The following is a 22,828-nucleotide window of genomic DNA, read 5'->3' on the forward strand; positions in this document are numbered from 1 at the left end:
AGGTTTTTATCTGTCTGACAGTGAACCAAATACCAATAGAAGAGAATATTTGTGATCAAAGATTAAAAGATTGTGAGCAAAATCTTGACTATTTCCTCACTTCCTTGTTTCCATATGGTCACAAAACACCATAGCTTGTGCTTTATAAATGTACCTTAGCAACTCCATCCCCACCAAAATGTTAATATAACATTCAGTCCTGTATTAGGAAATATTATGAGATACCATTGTAAAGCAATGTTAAAGATTTCATTGTAGAAGGGGAAAATAGTGAGATGTTGTAAAGCAATAGTTTAGAAGCCTTGCCATTTTCTTTGCATGCCCTAAACCATGTAGCTTCATCTCTTGAACTGAGGAGTTATCACTGAGTCATCACTGATGACTGTGTATAACAGGCATATCAAACCCGCGACGTCACATGACATCGCGCAATGTATCGTGATTTTTTCCCCATTGCCAGCAATAGGGTGGGTGTAGTTTCAGTGTGATGCATCTGGCCTGTGGGCCGGCAGTTTGATATGCCTGGTATATAACATGCAGCAGAAAATATTTCAGAGAGAAACAATCTACCCCAAACTATATTTTCTATGTTTTCCACTAGATTTTATATATCTCCTACTACAATAGCATTAAAAAGCTCAGATCCTTCAGGATCTGAAGGAGTCAAAATGTCCTACATTTTTGTTCAGCACACACACTATATTATTGATCATGTCCTATTTCCAATTTTGGAAAAGCCTCACTGTTCTTACATTATTGCTACCCAATTATAGAGGTGCAAAAGTTGGGAGCAAGGATGGTGAATTCTCATTATATCCAGAAGGTGACAATTTATGTTCAACCATGATCACAGAAAATATAGAACTTTTTCTCATTTTCTCCTAACAGGGCCTAAAATCTAGCAATTTTGGTGGTATCCCCCATCTTCATCTCAATGGCTTTGGATTAGTAAAAATATAACCATTGTCAAGTGACCAAGAACAGTAGCAATTTTACATTTCATATTAATATTTACACTGAATATAGGTTCAAATTTATTGAGACTTTCTGATATGAAATATTCAGCTGAAATAATTTCTTTTCAGCCAGCCAAGAAAAACATATTACAAATTAAAGCTGCACACATTCAAAAATGATACCAAGACGTACTATGTTATAGTAAATGTCATATATAATAAGAATGGAATGTTTGCTTTTCATATATGGATTATCTTTTGTCAGTGTTTGTTTTTTAAGGATGAAATACTTTACAGGTTTCATTTTTAATATACCTTTAGTTATAAAATTTTACAATACCCTAACTCTTTAAACAATAAAAATGTAAATCACTAAATTAGTTTTCAGAATATTTTAAATTATTGATTATTTTTAGCACCGCAGGCTTGCATCAGTATGTTATCAACATAAGGTTTAATTGATTCATCAAAGAATGTACATTTTACTTAGTGAAGGCAGATTTAAATTCAAAAGGACCAAAAGGAAAGCATTTTTTAAAAGTTTGCTATATTAATGTAATAGCCAATCAAAAGAAAAACTATAAAAGAGGGACATTTTTCTTAATACTGACTAAAAGATGTTGTACATTTTAAAAAATTGCAAACAGCTTCTTTATAATATCTCAAAGTCATCAATGTTGATGTACTGGTTATGAGCATATGTATAATCATTAATAATTAATCACTTAAAGACAGGAGTTTAATCAACCAAAATTCTACACTAAACTTAAAAAAAAAGCCTTAATGAATATCTGCATCAGCAAATAATTGCTTGTGTAGCCTTATTCAGATACATAAGATCAAATCTGTATGCACATGCAAGAGAAAGGGAGTTTATGTATCCCTTTATTTATGTAGCAGTTATAGTTACTAGAATTCAAAAATAATCATTCTATTACATGGAACTGCATACTCACATTTTTTAGTTTTCACTTCACTTGAGATTGTTACTTTCTTATTGATTTAAACAATTACAATAATATTTTGGGAAACCAATATTATTATTTGCTTTTCTAAGAAAGTGAAAAATGGTATTTTTGAATAGAACTTCAAAGAACAATTTATTATGCACACGCACGCACACACACACACACACACACACACACACACACACATTAGTGCCTCAAGTATATTTTGAATTTTACATATTTTTGTACGTGTTTAATGAATTTATATTTTTACCCACTTTTTCAGGTCAGAATGATAGATAGCAGGCACACTCCTTTAATTGCTGCCACCCATGTTGAAACATAGTCTATTTGAAAACAACACAGTATTTTGAAAAAGAAAGAAAAAAATCCTTGATATCTGGCTTTTAAAACTGCTGTAGTGAATGGTCTCACCCTTGACTTATGTCCTTTTCCAAACACAAAGACCAAAGATATGAAGTGTAACTGTAGCTGTTTCACCAAGCAGGTAATTCTCGACTTACAACAGTTTGTTTAGTGACCTTTAAAGTTACAATGGCAGTGAAAATAGTGACTTATGACCTCTTTTAATACTTATGACTGTTGCAGCATCCCCATAGTCACATGATCAGAATTCGGATGCTTGGCAACTGGTATGTATTTATGATAGTTGCAGTGTCCTGAAGTCATGTGATCATCTTTTTGATCTTTTGACAAGCAAAGTCAACGGGTAAGCTACATTCACTTAACAACCACATTACTAACAACAACTGCAGTGATTTACTTAGCAACTGTGGCAAAAAAAAGTTGTAAAATGAGGCAAAATTTACTTAACAAATTTTACTCACTTAGCGACAGAAATTTTGTCCTCAGTTGTGATCATAAATCAAGAATTACTGGTACTTTCTGCCTAAAAAGCAATTATCATGGTGTAGTCATGTTACTCAATCCAAGTGTAGCACATCATATCTCTCTGTTAAATATGAGATTGCAGTAGATTGTTATATAACAGAGTTGTGGTTATGATCTCCTAAGAGGCACCATTTTAAATCTGGATGAAAAATTCATAAGTAAAAAAAAGAATTACTGTTGTAGGAGATATTAATTATTCAATTCTAACAAGTTGCATACTTTAATACTATCCAGTTATACATTTTTCTGCAAAAAAACATTCATATTTAAGACATGATAACTAAAGGCCCACGCCTTTTGAAGGGATCAAGGACACAAAATTCAACTTTCTCTATCTTACAAGCTGGTTAAATGGATAAAATTAGAAGTGGGACTATAATTTCTATCTTGAGTTTTTTAGTCAGAGAGTGAAATACAAAACACATCAGAGTAAAAGTAAGTAAATAAACCAAAGGAATTGGAATACACACACAATTGGAATAAGGAATAATCACACACAAGCACATATAGAAGCCACATATCTTACCTTATGGAAGACAGTCCATTTAAAGTATCTGCTGCTTAAAGAGTTGTGCAGTCCAATAGCAGTTTAGGTGAAGAGCTGTAGGAAGAAGGAAGAAGGACTTTGTCTTCCATTGCTGCAGGTATATGCCTCTTGCTTGCAGTTTATATCACATTGAATTTCTACTTAAAACTATACTGGTTATTCCTAAATGTGCATTTATAGGAAGGGTTCCCAACATTTGGGTCTGGTAGCTTTGATGGAACAGGTGAACATTGGTTCCTGGGGAGGGCAGGGGGCTGGTTGTCCACAGAATGCCAGAGGATACTAATAGTCTCTAGCCTATATTTTCCTTTCTTTTTTCAGTCATGCATCGTTTTTTATTTTATAAGAACTAAATGTTACAGTGGCACAGGAGTGCTGTCAGGCTTACACCAACTGCCTAGAGGAACCGGGCTGGAGAATTTGTTATGCAAATCAGCACATATCAATGTGAAAGAAATATGTCTTCTTTCTAAGCAATCCCTTCCTTCTAAAAACAACTGGACTGAAAAAGCAAATAGGATTATTTTTGTGGTCAGAGCATTGTTTGATCATATTTCAAGTGCATAACAGAGAAGGAAAGGTTGAACAAGAACATGCAAGGCACCAAAGCACTTCTCTCAGAGTAGAAAAAGAAACCCTGACTAAGCCTTGTCCAACAAACAGTCAAGAAAGGGATTTTCCCAACATCATTATTGGGAAATTCTGTCTCCATTCTTAAATGTACAGGTTTGCAAAATCAGAGCTCTTCCCCTATTCACCTCCCTTTCCTGTGTCTTCACTTCAGCTGATATATGGCCAGGAATCATTACAGACCTCCCCACTCTGTTCCAAGTGAGAGGAAGCTGCTGTGCGCCTCCAGGCAGATGTTACTGCAGCTGGACTGCCTTTATTGACTGAGAAGGAAGAGAAAAAGTTCAAGGTAAGTTTTCATTTGAAAGAGAGGCAAAGTCACTCAAGGAACTGTGCAGACTTTCCCACTGGGTAATTCTGCCTCACAGGTGAACTTTAGAAATATTTTTTCCCAAATTAATCTGTGTTGCAAAGGCATCACATGTGACAGATGGAATTATTTTACTTCTGGTAAGCAATGCAAAAAAGGGGAAAGTTTCTATCTATTCATGGCTCTGCAAAGTATGAAAAGCTGACATTAAACTGGGGATTAGACATTATGCAATTTTTAACGGTTTAAACTTTGTTTTTATCTTTTTAATGTTTAATTAAATTACTATAAAAAAGAAATTATTTAAAAATTATGTGGTTGACTAAGAATCCTGGAATACCTTAAAGATTTACAAAGATTCTATAGAATTGACTGTTTAAGGCTTACTGTCAACTTCATGAGATGCATGCAATATTATTCTTACTGCACTTTTGAAACAGAAAAAAGCCTGCGGTGAATTGAAGAGAGACAACAAGGTAACCTCTTACTCTGTATTGCCTGTCTAAATTAATTTGCCCATACAAAGGGTTTCACCATCTGATTTTCAACAAAGGTGCAAAAATAAATCTGTTAAAAACATGTTCTTTAACATTGCTAAAAAATAATAATAATAGCCCATGTCTTAACAAGATTGCCAAAATCTCTTTATTTTTCAGCATTTTCAGTAGAAATCTAATAGGCATTTTATATTCTTGAGAAATGTGTCAAACTCATGACAGCTTATTATTATTATTATTATTATTATTATTATTATTATTATTATTATTATTATTATTATTACTACTACTACTACTACTACTACTACTACTACTACTCTAATAACAAGAGAAAATTTTCATTTAAGCTGCCATCCCTTATTCCCACTATACTCTATGATAAGTGTAACTATTTTTTCTTCATTATTTTTGAGGTCCATTTGAAGTCAGGGGGCCAAAATCATGAAAAAAATAAAATTGGGATTAGTTTTATTATCTTTAATGAAAACTGTTGATCCATCTATTTATTTCAACATTGAATAGGCAGTTCCCTGCCCCTATTCCCCATGCTTCCCATAAATAATAAAATCATATTTTCCAAAATTAGGACCCAGATTTGAAGTCTATTCAGCATGCTGAAAAGGGCCAATTGTTTATTTTCTCCTGAGAAGTCCATTGGACTCCATCCAATGAGATAGAATAGCTAGAGTCCCCTTTTATATGCTAGCCAAATGTGTGGTCAATTTGACCTAAGACTGGTTCTTTGGCACTGCAGCATATTCTTTAAATTTGTGGGGTGTGATGCCCAAACCTCCTTAATTTCTTTGCCATTGGGTCAACCTAATCAAAGCTATACTTTCTCAGGTCAGTCTCTCTGGATTGATCTGGGCTTCCACCCAAATAAAATTCGTGCAGGGTTGGAATTCATCCTAAAACAACAAATCTAGCTATAGTTTTCTGAAAGCTATCCAGAAAATTTTTCTTCTTTTAAGCAAACTGAAACAGGTATCAGTCTCTTTCTGCATTGGATTTAGTCAAAAAATAGCTGCTCTTAATTTTCATTGTAAATGGCTGTACTTAAATCAAAATGAAGCTAAGTTTTGTCCCATTGGATTCATAGAGACCTATACTGAGTACCTAATTCAAATCAAACCTACCCAGATCTTGAAGGAGTGAAAGAAATCTTCTAAGTCATAACAAGAAAAAAAACAAGAAAAAAATCTGTGCAATTTGGAGAAGTTATAGTGTGGTACAGGTTTCTATGGATAAGGTGTGATATGAGCACACCTTATATGCCTTAAGTCTCTGCAAATTTTGAAACATTTGTATCACCCCTTAAACTGCCTCAGTTCCCCACCAAAAAGTATTCCAGCTTCATCCAATTGAGGGTTCTCAAGAATGCAAAAAAAAAAAAAAAGTGGTAGGGGGATACATGTGATCCAAGAACCACAGTTTTGTTTGCTCTCAGCTGTCTTAGATTTCAAGGACCACTTCCCAACTATACTTGAATGGAGATGATATTGTTGGCTGGAACTTAAATTTGCTAGGAATGTTAAATAGATCATAAGAAGCAATAAGTATTGTGAGTCTTACATTTGTGCATCAAAATCCAAGGTAGTTAGGAATGCAGTGGAATGGAATGCTTAAGAAATGTGTGTGATTAAAACAAGAGACAGGATCAAAAGTAGATGATTGCAGAATGAATGGAGAATTCACCGAATTCTCATTCATTGAATTCAAAATGACAAGTAAAAATAGTTTAAAATTATTTATATAAGGAGAGAATGAACAAGAATGAAATTATGAAACAAATACATGGAGGTAGAGTAAATAGGTCAAGATAAAATTAATGCGAACCTTAAAAGGGTTAAATTTAAAGGACAAAAGCCAATGTGTAAAATCATGTATGCATACAATGAAAACAATACAGGTTTAGAAAGATAAAATGTTATAGTGAGGTGTTGTGAATGCTAATGGTATAAACTAATTCTAGCTAATATTTATTTTTCTTATTCATTTTGTGGGGCTTATGAGTTTGTTCACATTTCCTGTACTCTCCATAATGTTGCTTATCCTGGGGAGCAATAGTGTAATAGGAATGTGTAGCTGTGTCTGAAGAGTTTGATAGCAAATATTGGAGTTTCCACATGCAAAGTATAATTTTTACCACTGAACTACAGTGATAAAACTGGTATTTGATGGTCTTCTATTTTGCACCCTGAGCAAATATAGAAAAATATTTTAGAGCTTCTCTTTATAAGTCTCCAGTTTAATATGTCTTCTTTTTCTGTTCTTCTAAACTCACAAGAAATACATTTCAAATGCTTGCAATAATATTAATAAAGTAATTTTAAAAACTAACAGAGAAAGTGACATTATTTTTCAGAAGGGAAAATTCAGGCGATATGACCTTTCTAACACCTAAGTAAGTTCCCACACAATGTCAAGGAATAGTCATGACTCCCTGTGTACAAAAAGTCCTTAATAAGTGCACATTCTTCAGACCAAAACATTCTTCAAAACTACTTCACAATGAATGCTTAAAGAGATTTTCAAGATCCTGATTTTTAGAAAATTCTGTGAAGCATGAAAATGCTCAAAACACTGAAAAAATTAATGGCATCTGTATTGTTGGGTGGTGAGCTTTTACCTTAAACCCTAAACCATTTACCCGCTACGTACCTAAGGACATGATAAGCACTAAAGAGGTGCATTATAAAGCTTTCCTTAATTAATCAATCATATGGAAGAGAGAGCACAACTATGAATTTGTATTTGTATTGTTGGGTGATGAGTTTAAACCCCAAGGTGCTTGCCTATTGCACATGTAAATATGTGATAAGTATTAAAGGGATGCATTGTAGAGCTTACATTAATTAATCATTCATGTGGAAGAGAAAACAGAACTGTATGAAATGAGTGACAGCACTTTTTAAAGTCTGATGTGCAGGACATAGCCAAGATGTTTTGCTACCTGTCACAAAACCAATAGATGATCTTCCTATTACACAGACAGAAGTAGACAATAGGTAAGTCTTCCCCAATATCTGAGGGAGCAAGTTAATTTATATACATGCCATACTGTACACTATTTGGTTTTCAACAGCAGGGAAATAGGAACTGAAACTGATGCCCTAGTTTTCCAACAATTGCTCCATGATGCAAATGTATAATAGGAGAGCCAGCCCATCTAATCTTATGAAAGCAATTGCAAACTTAATTCATACAAGGTAAACAGAGGACACAGAGGCCTTGTCTTCTTCTCTCTCAGGAACAAGACTATCTTGCAGGTTCTAGCTGTTTTATGAAGCAGTGATACAACTTTATTGGAAAAACATAAGGTACACTTACACTATTTTTTTCTAACTCTTATTTTTACTTTATCTTACTTTGCTGAATCTTACCTTATTTCATTTCATTCATATCTTATTGTGGCTAACATCTACTGTCCCAGTATGGTCAATTTGATTAATCAGTAAAGTTTATTCCACCATTATTCCAGCTCCATCATTATTTAAGTAAAGTAACATGCCAGATTTACTTGGAGAGGCCATGTCCAGATATGTAGATTTTGTTGCTGACTAGTCCTTTCATCAGAGCTCTGAAAAAAGCTCTTGCCATTGAGCTAGTAATTTGTTTTCGGGGGAAAAGAGAAGCAACAAAACCTTTTCACTGTGATTTTTGGGATTCAGTGCAACAGGCACAAAAGGTGACTATCAGCATACATTCCTGGCCAGCAGAAGACACAACCAATCTGGGTATATGCACGCTGATGCACCTGGTACCCTTCCCAGGATACAGTATAGCCAATTCAGAGCTCTGCGTTACAGGGAAACAATTAATCCAGATCCGCGTTTAATAATAATAATAATAATAATAATAATAATAATAATAATAATAATAATAATAATAATAATAATAATAATAGTTGGAAGGGACCTTCGAGGTCATCTAGTCCAATCCCCTGCTCAGACAGGAAACCCTATACTATTTCTGACAAATGGCTGTCCAGTCTCTTCTTAAAAACTTCCAGTGTTGGAGCATTCACAACTTCTGGAAGCAGGTTGTTCCACTGGTTAATTGTTCTAACTGTCAGGAAGTTTCTCCTTAGTTCTAGATTGCTTCTCTCCTTGATTAGTTTCCACCCATTGCTTCTTGTCCTGCCTTCAGGCACTTTGGAAAATAGCTTGACTCCCTCTTCTTTGTGGCAGCCCCTGAGATATTGGAACACTGCTATCATGTCCTTCTCTTCATTAAACTAGACATACCCAATTCCAGCAACTGTTTCCTTATATGTTTTAGCCTCCAGACCCCTAATCATCTTTGTTGCTCTTCTCTGTACTCTTTCTAGATGGAATACTGGATGCAGTATTCCAAGTGTGGCCTTACCAAGGCATTGTAAAGTGGTATTAACACTTCACGTGATCTTGATTCTATCCCTCTGTTAATGCAGCCTAGCACTGTGTTGACCTTTTTGGCAGCTGCAGCACACTGCTGGCTCATATTTAAGTGATTGTCCACTAGGACTCCGAGATCCCTCTCACAGTTACTACTATTGAGCAAGGTACTGTATCCCCTATATTATACCTGTACATTTGGTTTTTCTTGCCTAAATGAAGAACCTTACTTTTTTCACCATTGAATTTCATTTTGTTAGATAGCGCCCAGTGTTTAAGTCTGTCCAGATCCTCCTGTATCTTAAGCCTGTCTTCTGGAGTGTTGGCTATTCCTGCCAGCTTGATGTTGTCTGCAAATTTGATGAGTTCCCCATCTAGCCCCTCGTCCAAATCGTTGATGAAGATGTTGAAGAGCACTGGGCCCAGAACAGAGCCATGGGGCACCCCACTACACACTTCCCCCCATGTAGATGTGGTTCCATTGAGGACCACACACTGAGTACGGCCGGTCAGCCAGCTACGGATCCATCTGGTGGTGATGCTGTCTAACCCACATTTTTTATCTTATCAAGTAGTAGGTTGTGATCTACTTTATCAAATGCCTTACTGAAGTCCAAGTAAATTATGTCCACAGCATTCCTCTGATCCACTAATTTTGTTACTTGGTCAAAGAATGTAATAAGATTTCTCTGACATGATCTGTTTTTGATAAACCCATGTTGGCTTTTAGTAATGACTTTGTTTGCCTGTAGGTGTTCGCTGATTCGTTGTTTGATTATCTTTTCCAGAATCTTCCCAGGTATTGCGGTCAGGCTGATAGGTCTGTAATTTCCTGGATCCATTTTTTTCCTTTTTTGCAGATGGGAACTACATCAACTCTTTTCCACTCCTCTGGTAGTTTCCCAGTGCTCCAGGATCTTTGAAAAATATAGTTCAATAGTTCTGAGATCATATCTGCCAGTTCCTTGAGAACCTTGGGGTGTAATCCATCTGGTCCTGGTGATTTGAACTCGTCTAGGTTGGACAGGTGCTCACTTACTATTTTCTTGCCTATCTTAACTTGTGTTTCTATTCTGTTTTTTTATGGCACTATTTTTGATAGGTTGGTCTATTTTTTCCCGTTGTGTAAAAACAGATGCAAAAATGAGTTAAATAGTTTTGCTTTCTCCCTATTGCTTGTCACCTTCTTGCCACTTTCCCCCACTAATGGACCAATCATTTCCTTCACTTTTTTCTTGTTTTTTACATGTTGAAAGAAGCTTTTTTGTTATTTTGGACTTTGGTCACAAGCCTTAGTTCATTTTGAGCCTTAGCTTTCATCATTTCATCTTTGCAGGCTCAGGCTATTTGCTGATATTCTGCCTTAGTTATGTGCCCCTCTTTCCACTTTTTATACTTGTCCTTTTTATCTTTCAATTTATCAGAGTTCATTATGCAGCCTGCTGGTTTCTTTTGAGAGCTATTATTTTTCTTCTTTGAGAACTGTTATTTTTCTTCTGATTAGGTACAGTATATCATTCCTTGGTAACTCTTTTACACCCTGGAAATAGATTTCCCAGCTGAAAATATATTTTTGGGAATGGGGATTAAGATGCCTGTAATTCTCCTATGTTTCTCAGGAGTTCCCCTTCAGGTTGGATTCTATTGCTTGGATGGTTGATCTGGAATCCCCAACTTTCTTCCCTTTCCATCTGTGGGCTTGTATAGACCTACCAGTTAAGGTCATCAGGAAGTCAAGCTCTGGTTAAATTGCAGCTTCCAGCTTGACTGAGTGGCTGAGTTTCTGTGTGGTCACAGAGCTGGTTTGAGGTCAAGCTACAGTGAAGGATTAGGCTGTTTTTACAAGCCTGATTAGGGAAGTCAGGCTGTGGTTTCTTTTACCTTTATTTTTCTCTCTGTCACCAACTTGTGTCTGCCATCCTCCTCCTCCTTCCACCTGTTCTATCCTTCCTCCCTTATCAATGCAGCCTTTAAGCCCAGCAAACATCAGAAAATCCTCATTCCCTGCAGAAAAGGCTTGTTCTCAAGGACTCTGTTGTTCCCCTTCACAGAAAGAGATTGGCATAGTACAAAAAGAACAATGATGGGTTGACAATGTTGACTAACATTATTAAATCAAAATAATGTGGCTATGAGGGACCTGTTCTCCTGCTTTCTTCAGTCACACAATTGTTCTAAAAAAATGGCCTGGATTCTATCCAAGTCCTGCCCAGTTAAAAACACTGCAGGCTGAGCTATCATGTATCTTCAAATGAAGGGTATGATTGTAATTCCAATTATCTTTGGTGAGGTGGTAGCTCTAGAAATGTAATAGATGACATATGATAGATAGATATAAGATAGATAGATGGAGAGAGAGAGAGAGAGAGAGAGAGAGGGAGGGAGGGAGGGAGGGAGGGAGGGAGGGAGAGAGATGGTTCTAGATGCCATTCAACTTGCACACTCTAGTGTAATGAAGGGTGGTGGTTTGATGCAAATGCAAAGACACATTTCAGTTTGTCCTACTCAGACCCCTTTTTCAGATTTACTGATCAAGTACTGCAATTTTCAGCATAATAGAGATAAGGTTGTGTCTTATTTTGCATGGTGGATTTTATTCTCTACAAACAAGGCATTGCTCCCATAATTTTTTTTAAAAGGTGCAAACTAGTTCAACAGGATCCTCCAACAGTGTAGGAGGGTGAGTCCAACCAAATCTATAATTAAAACGTACAAATATGGACAGAGTAGTTACCACAGATGTTTATAGCACAGCACATACAAATTATGGGATGAGCTATGTTTTACCAGAAATTACACTCAGAATGACCAAGTATAAACTGGTTTTGACTTAACTTTAATAGTTGTACCAAAGACAGAGTTTCCATAGATGCAGCAGCTTTCAATTTCCTACTGTAATTCCAGTGTTACAACAACCCTGTCCAATTTTCCTGGCTACAGCTATTAACACTGTAGCAATCCAATATGTGGGAGGGCAGACCCACACCTTAACAAGATTAATTCATATTGTTGGTTAGTTGGTTGATTGGTTCTTTGAATGAGAACCACTCCACTCATGCTACTAAAACTTATTGCTGGCAACCTACCCCATTTTGCATACTCCAAACTGTACATGAAAATAGTAATCCATAAAATAAATTTAAATATATTTTCTTAAAAAAAATAACCCTCCCCAGAAACCAGACAAAAAAGGAAAACAAAACACCTTGCACTAATCAAGTAGATAACACCATTCAGTTCCTTTGTCATTACTGCTCAAGCTATTGTGGAATATCAATCATCAAGAATTTAGATATCCATATATCAATTATGTTAGTAAATTTGCTTACTGGTTATAATTGAGTATGAACAATCATCATTATAACTGACTATAAACTATGGAGCACTATAGTCTACTACAGCTAGAATCCACATAATTGAGTTTTGTTATTTAAGGCAGAAGAAAATTCCCCTCTCCTTCCCATGTATTGGTTGTTCAGTTGCTAAGTCATGTCCAACTCTTTGCGATTCCATGGATCATAGCACTCCAGGCTCTCCTGTTGTCATACTGTCAGAGTTTGCCCAAATTCATGTTCTTTGTATCAATGACACTATCGATCTCATCCTCTGCCATCCCCTTTTCCTTTTACCTTCAATCTTTCCCAAGATCAAGATCTCTTCTAATGAGTCCTCTCTTCTCATTAGGTGGCCAAAGAATTTGAGCTTCAGCTTCACGATCAAAGAATCCTTCCCATATATAGAAACCAGAAATTGAATCTGCCTTCAACATTGGCAAGGCAGCTTAGGTATCAGCCAAGATAATACTACAGTGTTCTCCATCGACTTGCTACCACTCTGCAACTACAACTCAATTTCTTCTGGCAAACTGCATTATTTTGCCCAAATAATGGGCAAAGAATGACTCTGAAAGGGTGGCCATAGTTCATTTGTCAATTTGCATTGTAACAATGCAGTCAGTTTTAATTGTTTAGTTATTTTTGCAATTATTCAAATTTACCGTAACTAACTTAATTGAAATTAAATAATAGACCAGACACTACAAAAAGAAATGCTGCATTAATGCTCCATTTATCAGTTGATACAGCTATATTGTTTATGAATACCTATGCATTTGTTTTATGATACCTCTCTATCTGAATAACCAAAGCCACTACTATAGCTTCCACCATCATCTGTACCCAGCGAGGCTTAAGCATTTCCCAGATGTTCACGAGAATGACAATTCTTCTGTTGCACCTGGCTTCCTTCAGAAATACTTGCTGCCTGGGTTCAGGCTGTTCTCTTCTCCACAGAAAAAGGACTTACTGTTCTCCATCCAAATCTCAGCCACAGAGCCAAGTTCTTGAGCTAGCTGTCAGGTCTTCCCATCTATGTTTTCTCAGATTACAGTAGAAGAATGTTTTTGATCTGAGAATACAAGAGTTTGTATGCTGCACTATAAGCCTTTGGAGAACTGAAAAGTGTACAATGATATATTCTTATTCTAGTGCACTATTAAACAATCCTAGCAACCAGCAGGTAAGGGAAGGCATTAAAATAATGTTAATGTCCTAACTGGCCCCCATAGAAACATACAACAGAAGTTGCAATTGAGCTTTTAAAATGTTTTTATTTTGCATGAAAGAATTGCATCAATATTTGGGCATTTCATTACTAAAAACTGACTTATCATTAAGGACAGTTGAATCTGTGTTATGTTCTGGCACAGATTCATTTCATGCAGCAAATTAATCATTCATTTATACTTAATATATCTTACATTACAGTAATAGAATAGAAAAGAGGTTTGTGGGATGTTTTCACTTAGGTAACATAATTATTTGAGAGGCCTGGTAGAGCCAGACACCCTTTGTGGTTCTATCTTAATCAATTATAAATCTACTTGCCCACTTTGCTCTTTCTCTAAATCTCACTTTACTACCTTAAAAAAAAGGTTCAATATTAGGTCTGAATTGTTTGGCACAATGCTAAATAGTTCTAATACCAATTTAGAGGGTTTCTAAAAGGAAAACTTTAATAGACTTTCACAAGAGGAGCTTATGCCAGCCATCCACAACCTTGCACTCAAGTGTCTTAAGATCCATCTGCAACACAGCTGGAGGCTCCAGTCTGGGAGAGTCTGGTTAAGATTAGGAACACTTACCGCCTTGAATTATTTATAAAAATAATAGTGAGATTTCTTTTTTATCTAAAAAATTGAATGGTAAATAAATGCTACAATCATTAAATGAGTTTCAGACTAGATTTATTAAAGAAGGAACATCCAGGAAACATACTTTTCAGACTAGACTCTGACAAAATCTGCACACAGGATGTTCCTTTTTTAATTTCTTATATGTTCTCTTCATATCAGTTCTTATGCAATGTCTGATGCTGTTCAGTGCCACGTGCTTACACAGCGTGTTTTTGCAGGCATTTTACCAACATTTGCTGGCAACGAAACTCAGTTGCAACATGAAGGAAAATCTCTCTTGTGGTAAACTCCCAATATGTTTGCTGTTCCGCAGAGGGAACAATTCCTTCATTCTGTGATTATAATCATTTTAGATCCTAACTGTCAATAGTAATGTTGCTTAGCAACTAAACTGACTTTTAGTTCTGTCATTCAATCCAATGTTAGATACCAGGACTTGCAGTGTGTTTATCTTCAAGGGGCATCATAATAATACAATCAGAATCTTGATGAAAGCTGTCATTTATTGTGAAAAAGGGACAACAGAGATTGTCATACTGAAAGTCTCCCATGAATCCATTAAACTTAAAGGCGGGGGGAGGGGAGGATTTGTACCTTTCCAGATGATATAGGTGTACATATCCCAGCATTTCAGCTGATATCTTTAATGGTGAAGAATGCTGAGAATTGTTGGGAGTTTTTGACTGCTGAGTCACATGAAGAGATGCTAAGAGAGAAAAGAAGAAAGATGCAAAGAAAAAAAACTTGATGGAATAAAAGGAGGAAAACTCCACTCATAACGTACTCTACCTTTTTCTCATTGGAATGTACAGTATATCTTGTCACCTCATTTCTCAACTACATTCTTTATGCTTAATGCCTGTCTCCACCTTTCAAATTGCCAACACCTTAAAGAATCTTTTGTGATGCACTGTGCAGATGACAGGGCTGGATTAACCCTGGATTCTTTTAAACTCTAACCAGTTTAGCAACTCTGGAAATGCAAAGGAAAGTATTCAACTTTTCAGCTTGACCACGTATATTTATAGTAATGGTTTAGTTGGTTTGAATTTGCAGCTCTCTCAGCAGTTTGCTATGATTTAGGCAACATTTAAGTGTATCTTTTTTTTTCAGCTCATGCTTCATACGCCTGAAGAATCAGTTTCAGTATTATCTTGTTAAAAGGCAGAGATGAGAGGAATAGAATAGCAGAGCAGCCATAGGGAAGAAATTATCATCACTAACAATACATTTTATCTGTTCTGTTAAAGTTTGCAATGTGGAATCATTTTGCTGAAAGCAAAAGACTGGATTTTTTTTATTAAAAAAATACAAATTACAGTGATAATTTGCTGCATTGCAACCCTGGTTTTTGGATTCTTCTCACCTCGTGTGCCCCATAATATCAAAGCTTTTATAATTCATGGGACTAATTTTATTTTAGAGTTCTGCCTATCTCCCCAGATATAGTAGTACGGGGGGAAAAAACAAAGTTAGAGTATAAATAAGGAAAAAACCGGGATCAGGGTGGAATTCTAAGCTTATTTTCTGAACAAAAGGAATAAGAATGCAATTTACTTTGTTGTTACAAGGCGGTCAAAAAAATGAGGGGGCACACTGGAGATTGAAGCTTTCTTTGTGAACATTATGAGAGCAAAAATCTGACTTGAGTGAGGATTAGTAAAATAGGCATTAAAACAGAAAAGCAATTTAGTCACAGGAGCTACATTGTACAGTGGGCAAAGCTTAGCAGACAGCTGATCAAAAAGTCAAAGTACATTGCTCTAGGTATGTGTGTACTTGGGAAAAAAGACCTTAGGAAGTCACCCCAGATTAGTAGTTCCTTGTGCAAAGAACAGGCAGAGTGTCCAACAAAAAAGAAGCTGAGAATAACTCTGTATATAAACCCTTTCACTCCTTCCAAGCATGAGGCCATGACAGTGATGTATTGATGCCACCAGCCTCTGAATTTGCACCTCCAAAAGGCCAGTCCTTTGCCTCCTAAATCTTTTTGTTGAGTCTGTATCTCTCCTGAAAGAGAGGTTTATGTGCAGTCTTGTGTTCCATGTGCTGCTCTGTCTGTCTTGCATTTCTTAAACTGGTCTCAGTTGCTCTCAGGTGTAGGCAGCAGGCACCCATCCAGGGATGAAGTAAGATTTAGCTTCCAGTTCTCAGCTGGCAACCCATTCAACTGCAGCAGATGGATGCAAAGAAGAGGGGTGTCTTGGGCTTTGCCTCAGGCAGCAAGATTTCATCTGGCTCTTTTGCTTAGGCTGCAATCCTACCAACTGCTGCTGGCTTCACATTAAAATCCCACTTGGAAATTTGCTTTGAACAATGAAAAGCATTTCTAAATAAATCAATGGCTGGCATGGATATGACACTATTTCTTTTTAAATCCTGGCATTAACCAAATGTGAAACAGTCAGTAATGGGAAAGGGGATGTCAAAAAAGCAAAGTTTATAAAGTATGCAATAAATCTTAAATATAACCCTCCCCCTTTTTAGGGGAAAAATAGAGGGGCAAACACAACCAATCACGATCCTCCTCCCTATTTCAAAAAAAATAGGCTAGCATATTGCTCTCTGTTGACTATAAGAGCACTGGGGTACCTGAAAAGTCATTTTAAGCTCGGTCAGAAAGCTGCTGTCAATAAGATAATAAACTGGTTATTTATGAAGGCAGAAGGAGGAGAGCCAATAATAGTAGATTATGGAATGCATAGTCCCAAACTTCTCTGATTTACCCATCTCTGATTTAATCAGTGAAATTAAAAGGAATTAATAGAAGTGCCTCTGCATGTACAAATGCGATGCTAGATCAATGAAACATTTTTTTTTTTAAAAAAGGAACCCTACTTTGAGGGTCTTTGTGTGGCATTAATACTCTATGGCATCCCTTAAAGTAAGATAAAATAAAACAGGAGTACAATAGCCTTTTGAATAAATTTGCCAGTGTGGATTATGGTAAAATAACCATTTATGAGAAGGCAGTCTTTAGGTCTCCAAAATATTCTGTCCAGCTTACTTTGCCCTTTTGTCTGTCACTCCTCTAGACAAAGAACCATTTTATCTTTTGTATAGACCTCTGGAGATCAAATGAGGTCCAAAGGCATTCTTCGAAGTAAACGTTAGATATTAGATCCTAGATCCTAAATATTCAATGTTGCAGCCTAGCTTAAAAGAGTTTTTTTAAAAAAAGGTAAGAAGCAGCAAGTGCCAGGGAAGTGATAAAGGAAGTGTCCATAAATATATAAATGATCCCAAATATCTTTTGAGGTAGATTGGGATCTGTTCTTCTATCTTTATGTCTCTCAGATCTGTTGGGATCTGTTCTTCTATCTTTATGTCTCTCTGTCTCTGTCTCTATTTCTGCTGGTCTATTATCTATGTATCATCTACCTATATGGTTATCTAATTAACTTACATTCTGCTTTCTATCCATAACATACTCTAAGTTATAAAATGTAGTTTGGGATTCTGTAATATACTGATAGCAACTATATATGAAATATAATTTCAGTATAACCAGATCAACACCTTCTCCTTGAAGAAAGAAAGTGAAATTCTAATTTCATAAATATTAAATCGTTTAGGAAGTCCATTCTGTCGAAGATACCTAATTTTAAATGGGAACATATTTTTGACCCATATTTCTAATACAAATTTAAACATGGTGGCTAGACACCGGGCATAACATAAAACTGAAAGTAGCCCTACATAATCAGAAAATTGGAGGGAGCTGGTCTATAGAATTGCTTGAAAAGATAGCATTATCACTATTTACTACAAAATAAGTCCCAGTTGCCTATAGATCCTAAAAATTGCCTGGATCCTAAAGACTATTTCCCTGGTTACTGAATTCCCCACCACAGCCACAAGAAACCAAAGTACACAATCAATTTTGTGTCACATATTTATTCTTCTAATCTAAACTCATAGTTACAAATAAAACTGTACTGACATCTAGTGGTAAATGTAACATTGAGCACATCAAAATCTACAATTCCTGGAAGTTTGTACCAGCCTAGCACAATCTGATGTTACTTGCTGACCTAAATATAATTCTCCCATGTTATCATCTAGCCCGGAAGACTGCAAGTTACAGAAGGCTGTCCTATACATTTACATTAAAGTGTTTTCGTCAAAGGAAATACAATTGCTTTATTTTAGCCAAAATTAATAATATTTTAAGAGGATAAAAACATAATCCATCTAAGACCCATTTTACTCCAATATTCAAATCAAATAATATCTTTATTATGGTCATAGACCAGCATAGGAAGGGGAAAATACAGTGAGCAATTTTAAAAGCTAAAAAGAATATAAAATACAAAGTTAAAATTAAATTTCTATATATAAAAAGAAAAATCTAAAAAAAAAAACCAACTATAAAAAAGCATTCAATATCTCTGCAACCTCAATATTTTGCCTCAACATCCTTTTTCACTCTTCTGTCATCTAATGATGGAATTGCTTTCCTGACTAGTTTTTATAATTTTTCATTTTTTGAAAATTTAACCTAACTGTGCAGATGGTGAACCATCAAATCTGACCAGGATAAAGGCCTGTCTATCTTTTGGGCTTGTGGGATGTTGGTGAGAAAATTCGCTACAGGTACTCCTGGGGTTCTAAAGGCAATTGGGACTGGAATTTCCATTGCTAAGCAAACAGTGCTAACAAATGCAATAATAAACACAACCTCATATAACTGCATTGCTTAGCAATGCTCCTAGAGTCAGTTCCATTCCTGCTGAATTTTTATCCATCTGTCAATACTCTGTAGTATCCAACCATGGAACCTGCCCACTTACACACTCATGGTCTATATACAGTGGTGGGATTCAGCCAATTCTCACCACTTCGGCAGAACCGGTAGCTAATTTTTTGTTGCCCAGGCCCAGAAGGGGCTTCCAGAAGGGGCATCCACACAGAGAACCTATTTGAATCCCATCACTGTCTATATAGCATGCAGCATCCAGCTGCCCACACTTCATCATGTAACATATAGAGTAACAAAATCTTGAATTTCTGAACGTGCTCCCCCCCTTTTCTTTTTTCATGAAAACTAAGAAGGAGCTTGTCTTGAGATATTCATGTTACATTCCTGCCCCAGACTTATACTTCTTTTATCTGACTATTGTTTTGATAATGGTCCTTCTTCCTATTTCACAGAAGCTTCCTTTAAAAAAAATTACTTGCTCTTTAAAGAGCGTTGTTTAAAGAGTGATGATTGTTTGTTTCATTATTTGCCTGCTTTTAATCTCAATTATAATTTACTGAGTTTTACACTGTTCAGAGTCAGAAGACTGGAATAATAAAGCCACCAAATAAATAAATAAACCTTACTTAAATTATTTTATTATCATTACATTGTATAATTATGTAATCTAATTATATCAGTATTGCATTGCATGGCATTGTAGTGATACATACTGTAATGAATGAAGACCATCCTGAACTTCAAAGTTTTGATTTCTTAATTAGTTCTTAAATTAAAAATCAGTAGGTTCTTGATATATGTCAAAGAGCATTTGGTGGGAGGAGAATGGAAGGAATGGAAACCTGTTCAACACATTTGTTCTTTAAATAGATTGTTTTCATATTCCCTTGCTTGTGATTGGTACTGTGACCACATGTGACTTTGAGTGAAACTCTTAAATTTATAAAATATTTTTTTCCTCTATAACTCTTCATTTATAACTTTACAGCCTTTTATTTCTTCTGTAGCCCTTGCAACACACCAAAAAACATCAACTTGGATAAAACTATTTGCTTTATGCTTCTGTATTCAGGGGGAAAAGAAGCTTAGTGAAATGAAGGAGAGGTGTATAAATAAAGAGCTTAGATTCTAAAAAATATATTCCCCAAGCACCAGTAAAAATCCTAGTTGTATGTAAAACATAATTCATTATTCAAAATATGAATCACAATGGGGATATCACCCTCCCTAAAGCAAAATCTATATCCACCTTTGTAGCAATGAATAGCAAGATAGCAAATTTTGTTAGTAAAGTCAGAGAAATGTGTGCTTTATATCAAATTTCAAGCACACTTGTAACAACAAAACCAACATACATATTTTCTTCAACTTGAAATTCTGAAGGCACCAGAAAGTTTTTTATGTAACAAAAGACTTCAATTAGGTATTACTGTATGTGCTACATTAACTTGAAATTATCTAGCATTTATGAATATAGCCTTCCTCAAATAATTATGTCAGTTAAAATCCAAATGTTGGGTTTTAACTGACATAATTCCCAGTCAATATTATGAGAGCTGAGCATCGGCACATGTGAAAGTCACCAAGATGTATAATCTAATAGGTACTTGAGAATCAGACTGATTTTTTTTTTATTTCTAGCAATAAGTTAACATGAACAATTCTGCATTGTAGGAATAATTTCAGATATGTCTGAAAATGTCAATCCAATGATTCCACTTACTTCAGATATGCCCAGCAAGATGGAGACGGTGTGCATTTTTGGAACGGGTGATTTTGGAAGATCTCTGGGCTATAAGCTGATGCAGTGTGGCTATTCCATTGTTTATGGGAGCCGAAGCACTCAAAACACTGGACTGATTCCTCAAGGAGCCACAATCCTATCTCATGCAGAAGCTGCTGAAACATCTGACATTATCATTGTAGCAGTCCAGAGAGTGCATTACAACTTTCTTGAAAGCCTACGAGAAATCCTTGATGAAAAAGTGTTGGTGGACGTGAGCAACAACCTTAAAATAAACCAGTATGCAGAATCGAATGCTGAGTATCTTGCCCAGCTGCTCCCAGGCAGTAAAGTGGTCAAAGCGTTTAATACAGTGTCAGCATGGGCCCTGCAATCAGGAGGCTTGGATGCAAGCAGACAGGTAAGGGCATCTCGGATGCCAAAGGCTGCTGGAGGTGGAAATGTTCTGTGTGTGCGTGAGCTGAAACAAGGAATGAGATTTTTGTAGCTGTCACTGAAAGGAGCTTTATTTACAAAAATGCATTATACAGATTACACCTAGCCTTTGAACTGGAACATACACCTGAAATTAAATGCAGATTCATGATCAGAACAGCAGGCCTTTCCTCTTTACCCCTCACAAATGACCAGTTCGGGAAACCCAAAGCTGGGACGTTATTTTGTGATTCTAAATTGGCTTAGTACAGTTTTTTAATATTTTATTTAATTTTCTAATTTGACTGGAGAATAGGTAGACTAGCAGCTACAGTATAAAATAAAACAAATTGCCTTTTTTTCCTTATTAACTAATCGAATTGGCTGCTTTTTATGTCTGTTGTTATTACCAAGAGAAAGGGTGAGAGACTTAATATTTCGGCAAACTAAGATGTACAGGCAGTGGAAGCTACAGCTGCTGTGGATAGAAAGGTGCCCTGCCTGTGTGAAGCTCTATCTAGCTGCATCCCATCAGGTGCAGAATCCGAGGTCACATGCTGTGTGCATGTGTACCTGGAAATGAAGGTAATAGGTGACTTTTCAGGCAAGAAATACACAGTAAACCTTTAACTATCTCTCTACATCCTACTGTTCACCTTATGATCGTTAGGTCGTGAGGTTTTGAGCAATCAGTGTCATTGGATTCATAGCTCCAGCAAAGAAAAGCACATTTAAGTCTTTTGCTTTGTTTAACCCCGTGGTGGCGAACCTATGGCACGCGTGCCACAGGCGGCACGCGGAGCCGTCTCTGGTGGCACGCGAGCCATTGCTGGGCCGAGCTGTTGCCTCCTCTTCGCGCATGCGCAGCTCTCCGCACATGTGCAGTCTGGGAATAGGCGAGAGGCTACAGCGGCCGGCCGCGCAGGGGAGAAGAAAGACAAGGGGCAACGGGGGCAGTAATGGGGATGGCGAAAGGCATGGGGGGGTGGCCTGCCTGGTTAAGCTGCCTTGCCTCGGCCTCATGGAGCTATGGCGGAGGCGGCGGTGCAGAGGCTGATCCAGCCAGCCGCGCAGGGCAGAGGTGCTGCCCAGGGCCAAAGGGGAGGCCGGGCAGATTGCGGGCACCAGCAGGAGTGCCGGCGCGAAGGCCGATTGCACGCGTGAGCAGGACAGCCGTGCAGGACAGAGGCAAAGACGAGCCTGACCGGCCGCAAAGGAAACAGGCGGGAAAGGTGAGTAGCACACCTAAAAACAAAAAAAAGGAGAGAGAGCGGGAAAAGCAACGAGCCGGCAGATCCTCCCAGAAACAGCTGGAAGTTCTGATCCCTCCATGGAAGTTTCCCATCCCTCCGCTGCCCGCCTTCTATGAGGGCGCTGGTTAAAGTTTGGAGGAGTTCCCCCCCCCCCGCTTTATTATTTTTTGGGGGAGGGGATTTACCAGGAATGGTGCCTCTCCCCGGGATGACCAGAAGGGATCCCCTTCTTCAAAGGGAGCCCCTGAGCTCGGCTATCCGGACAGCTCCCCGTCCGATCCAAGTGAGCCCATTCCAGCCCCAATCCTCACTTCTTCCGAATCAAGAGACGCTTTCAGGGCATCTT

The 22,828-nt window shown here is 37.0% G+C and overlaps 1 protein-coding gene across 3 annotated transcripts in view; it reads left to right on the forward strand.

Annotated features, from left to right (window-relative positions):
• The first annotated feature begins 3,948 nt into the window (after window positions 1-3,948).
• The window catches only part of STEAP4 (STEAP4 metalloreductase), a 24,664-nt gene continuing 5,784 nt past the window's right edge, over window positions 3,949-22,828 (forward strand). Inside the window, exons 1-2 of one of the 3 annotated variants that reach the window (XM_015811191.1) lie at window positions 3,949-4,442; window positions 20,746-21,215. In XM_015811191.1, the coding sequence (XP_015666677.1) occupies window positions 20,760-21,215 (456 nt within the window). In that variant the 5' untranslated portion in view covers window positions 3,949-4,442; window positions 20,746-20,759. Of the gene's footprint in view, window positions 4,443-8,054; window positions 8,120-20,745; window positions 21,216-22,828 lie in introns of those variants that run through there. The other 2 variants (XM_015811190.1, XM_015811193.1) reach the window with 2 other exon arrangements.

Source organism: Protobothrops mucrosquamatus, unplaced genomic scaffold, assembly GCF_001527695.2.
Source record: "Protobothrops mucrosquamatus isolate PMUCROS unplaced genomic scaffold, P.Mucros_1.0 scaffold33, whole genome shotgun sequence".
NCBI lineage: Eukaryota > Metazoa > Chordata > Lepidosauria > Squamata > Viperidae > Protobothrops > Protobothrops mucrosquamatus.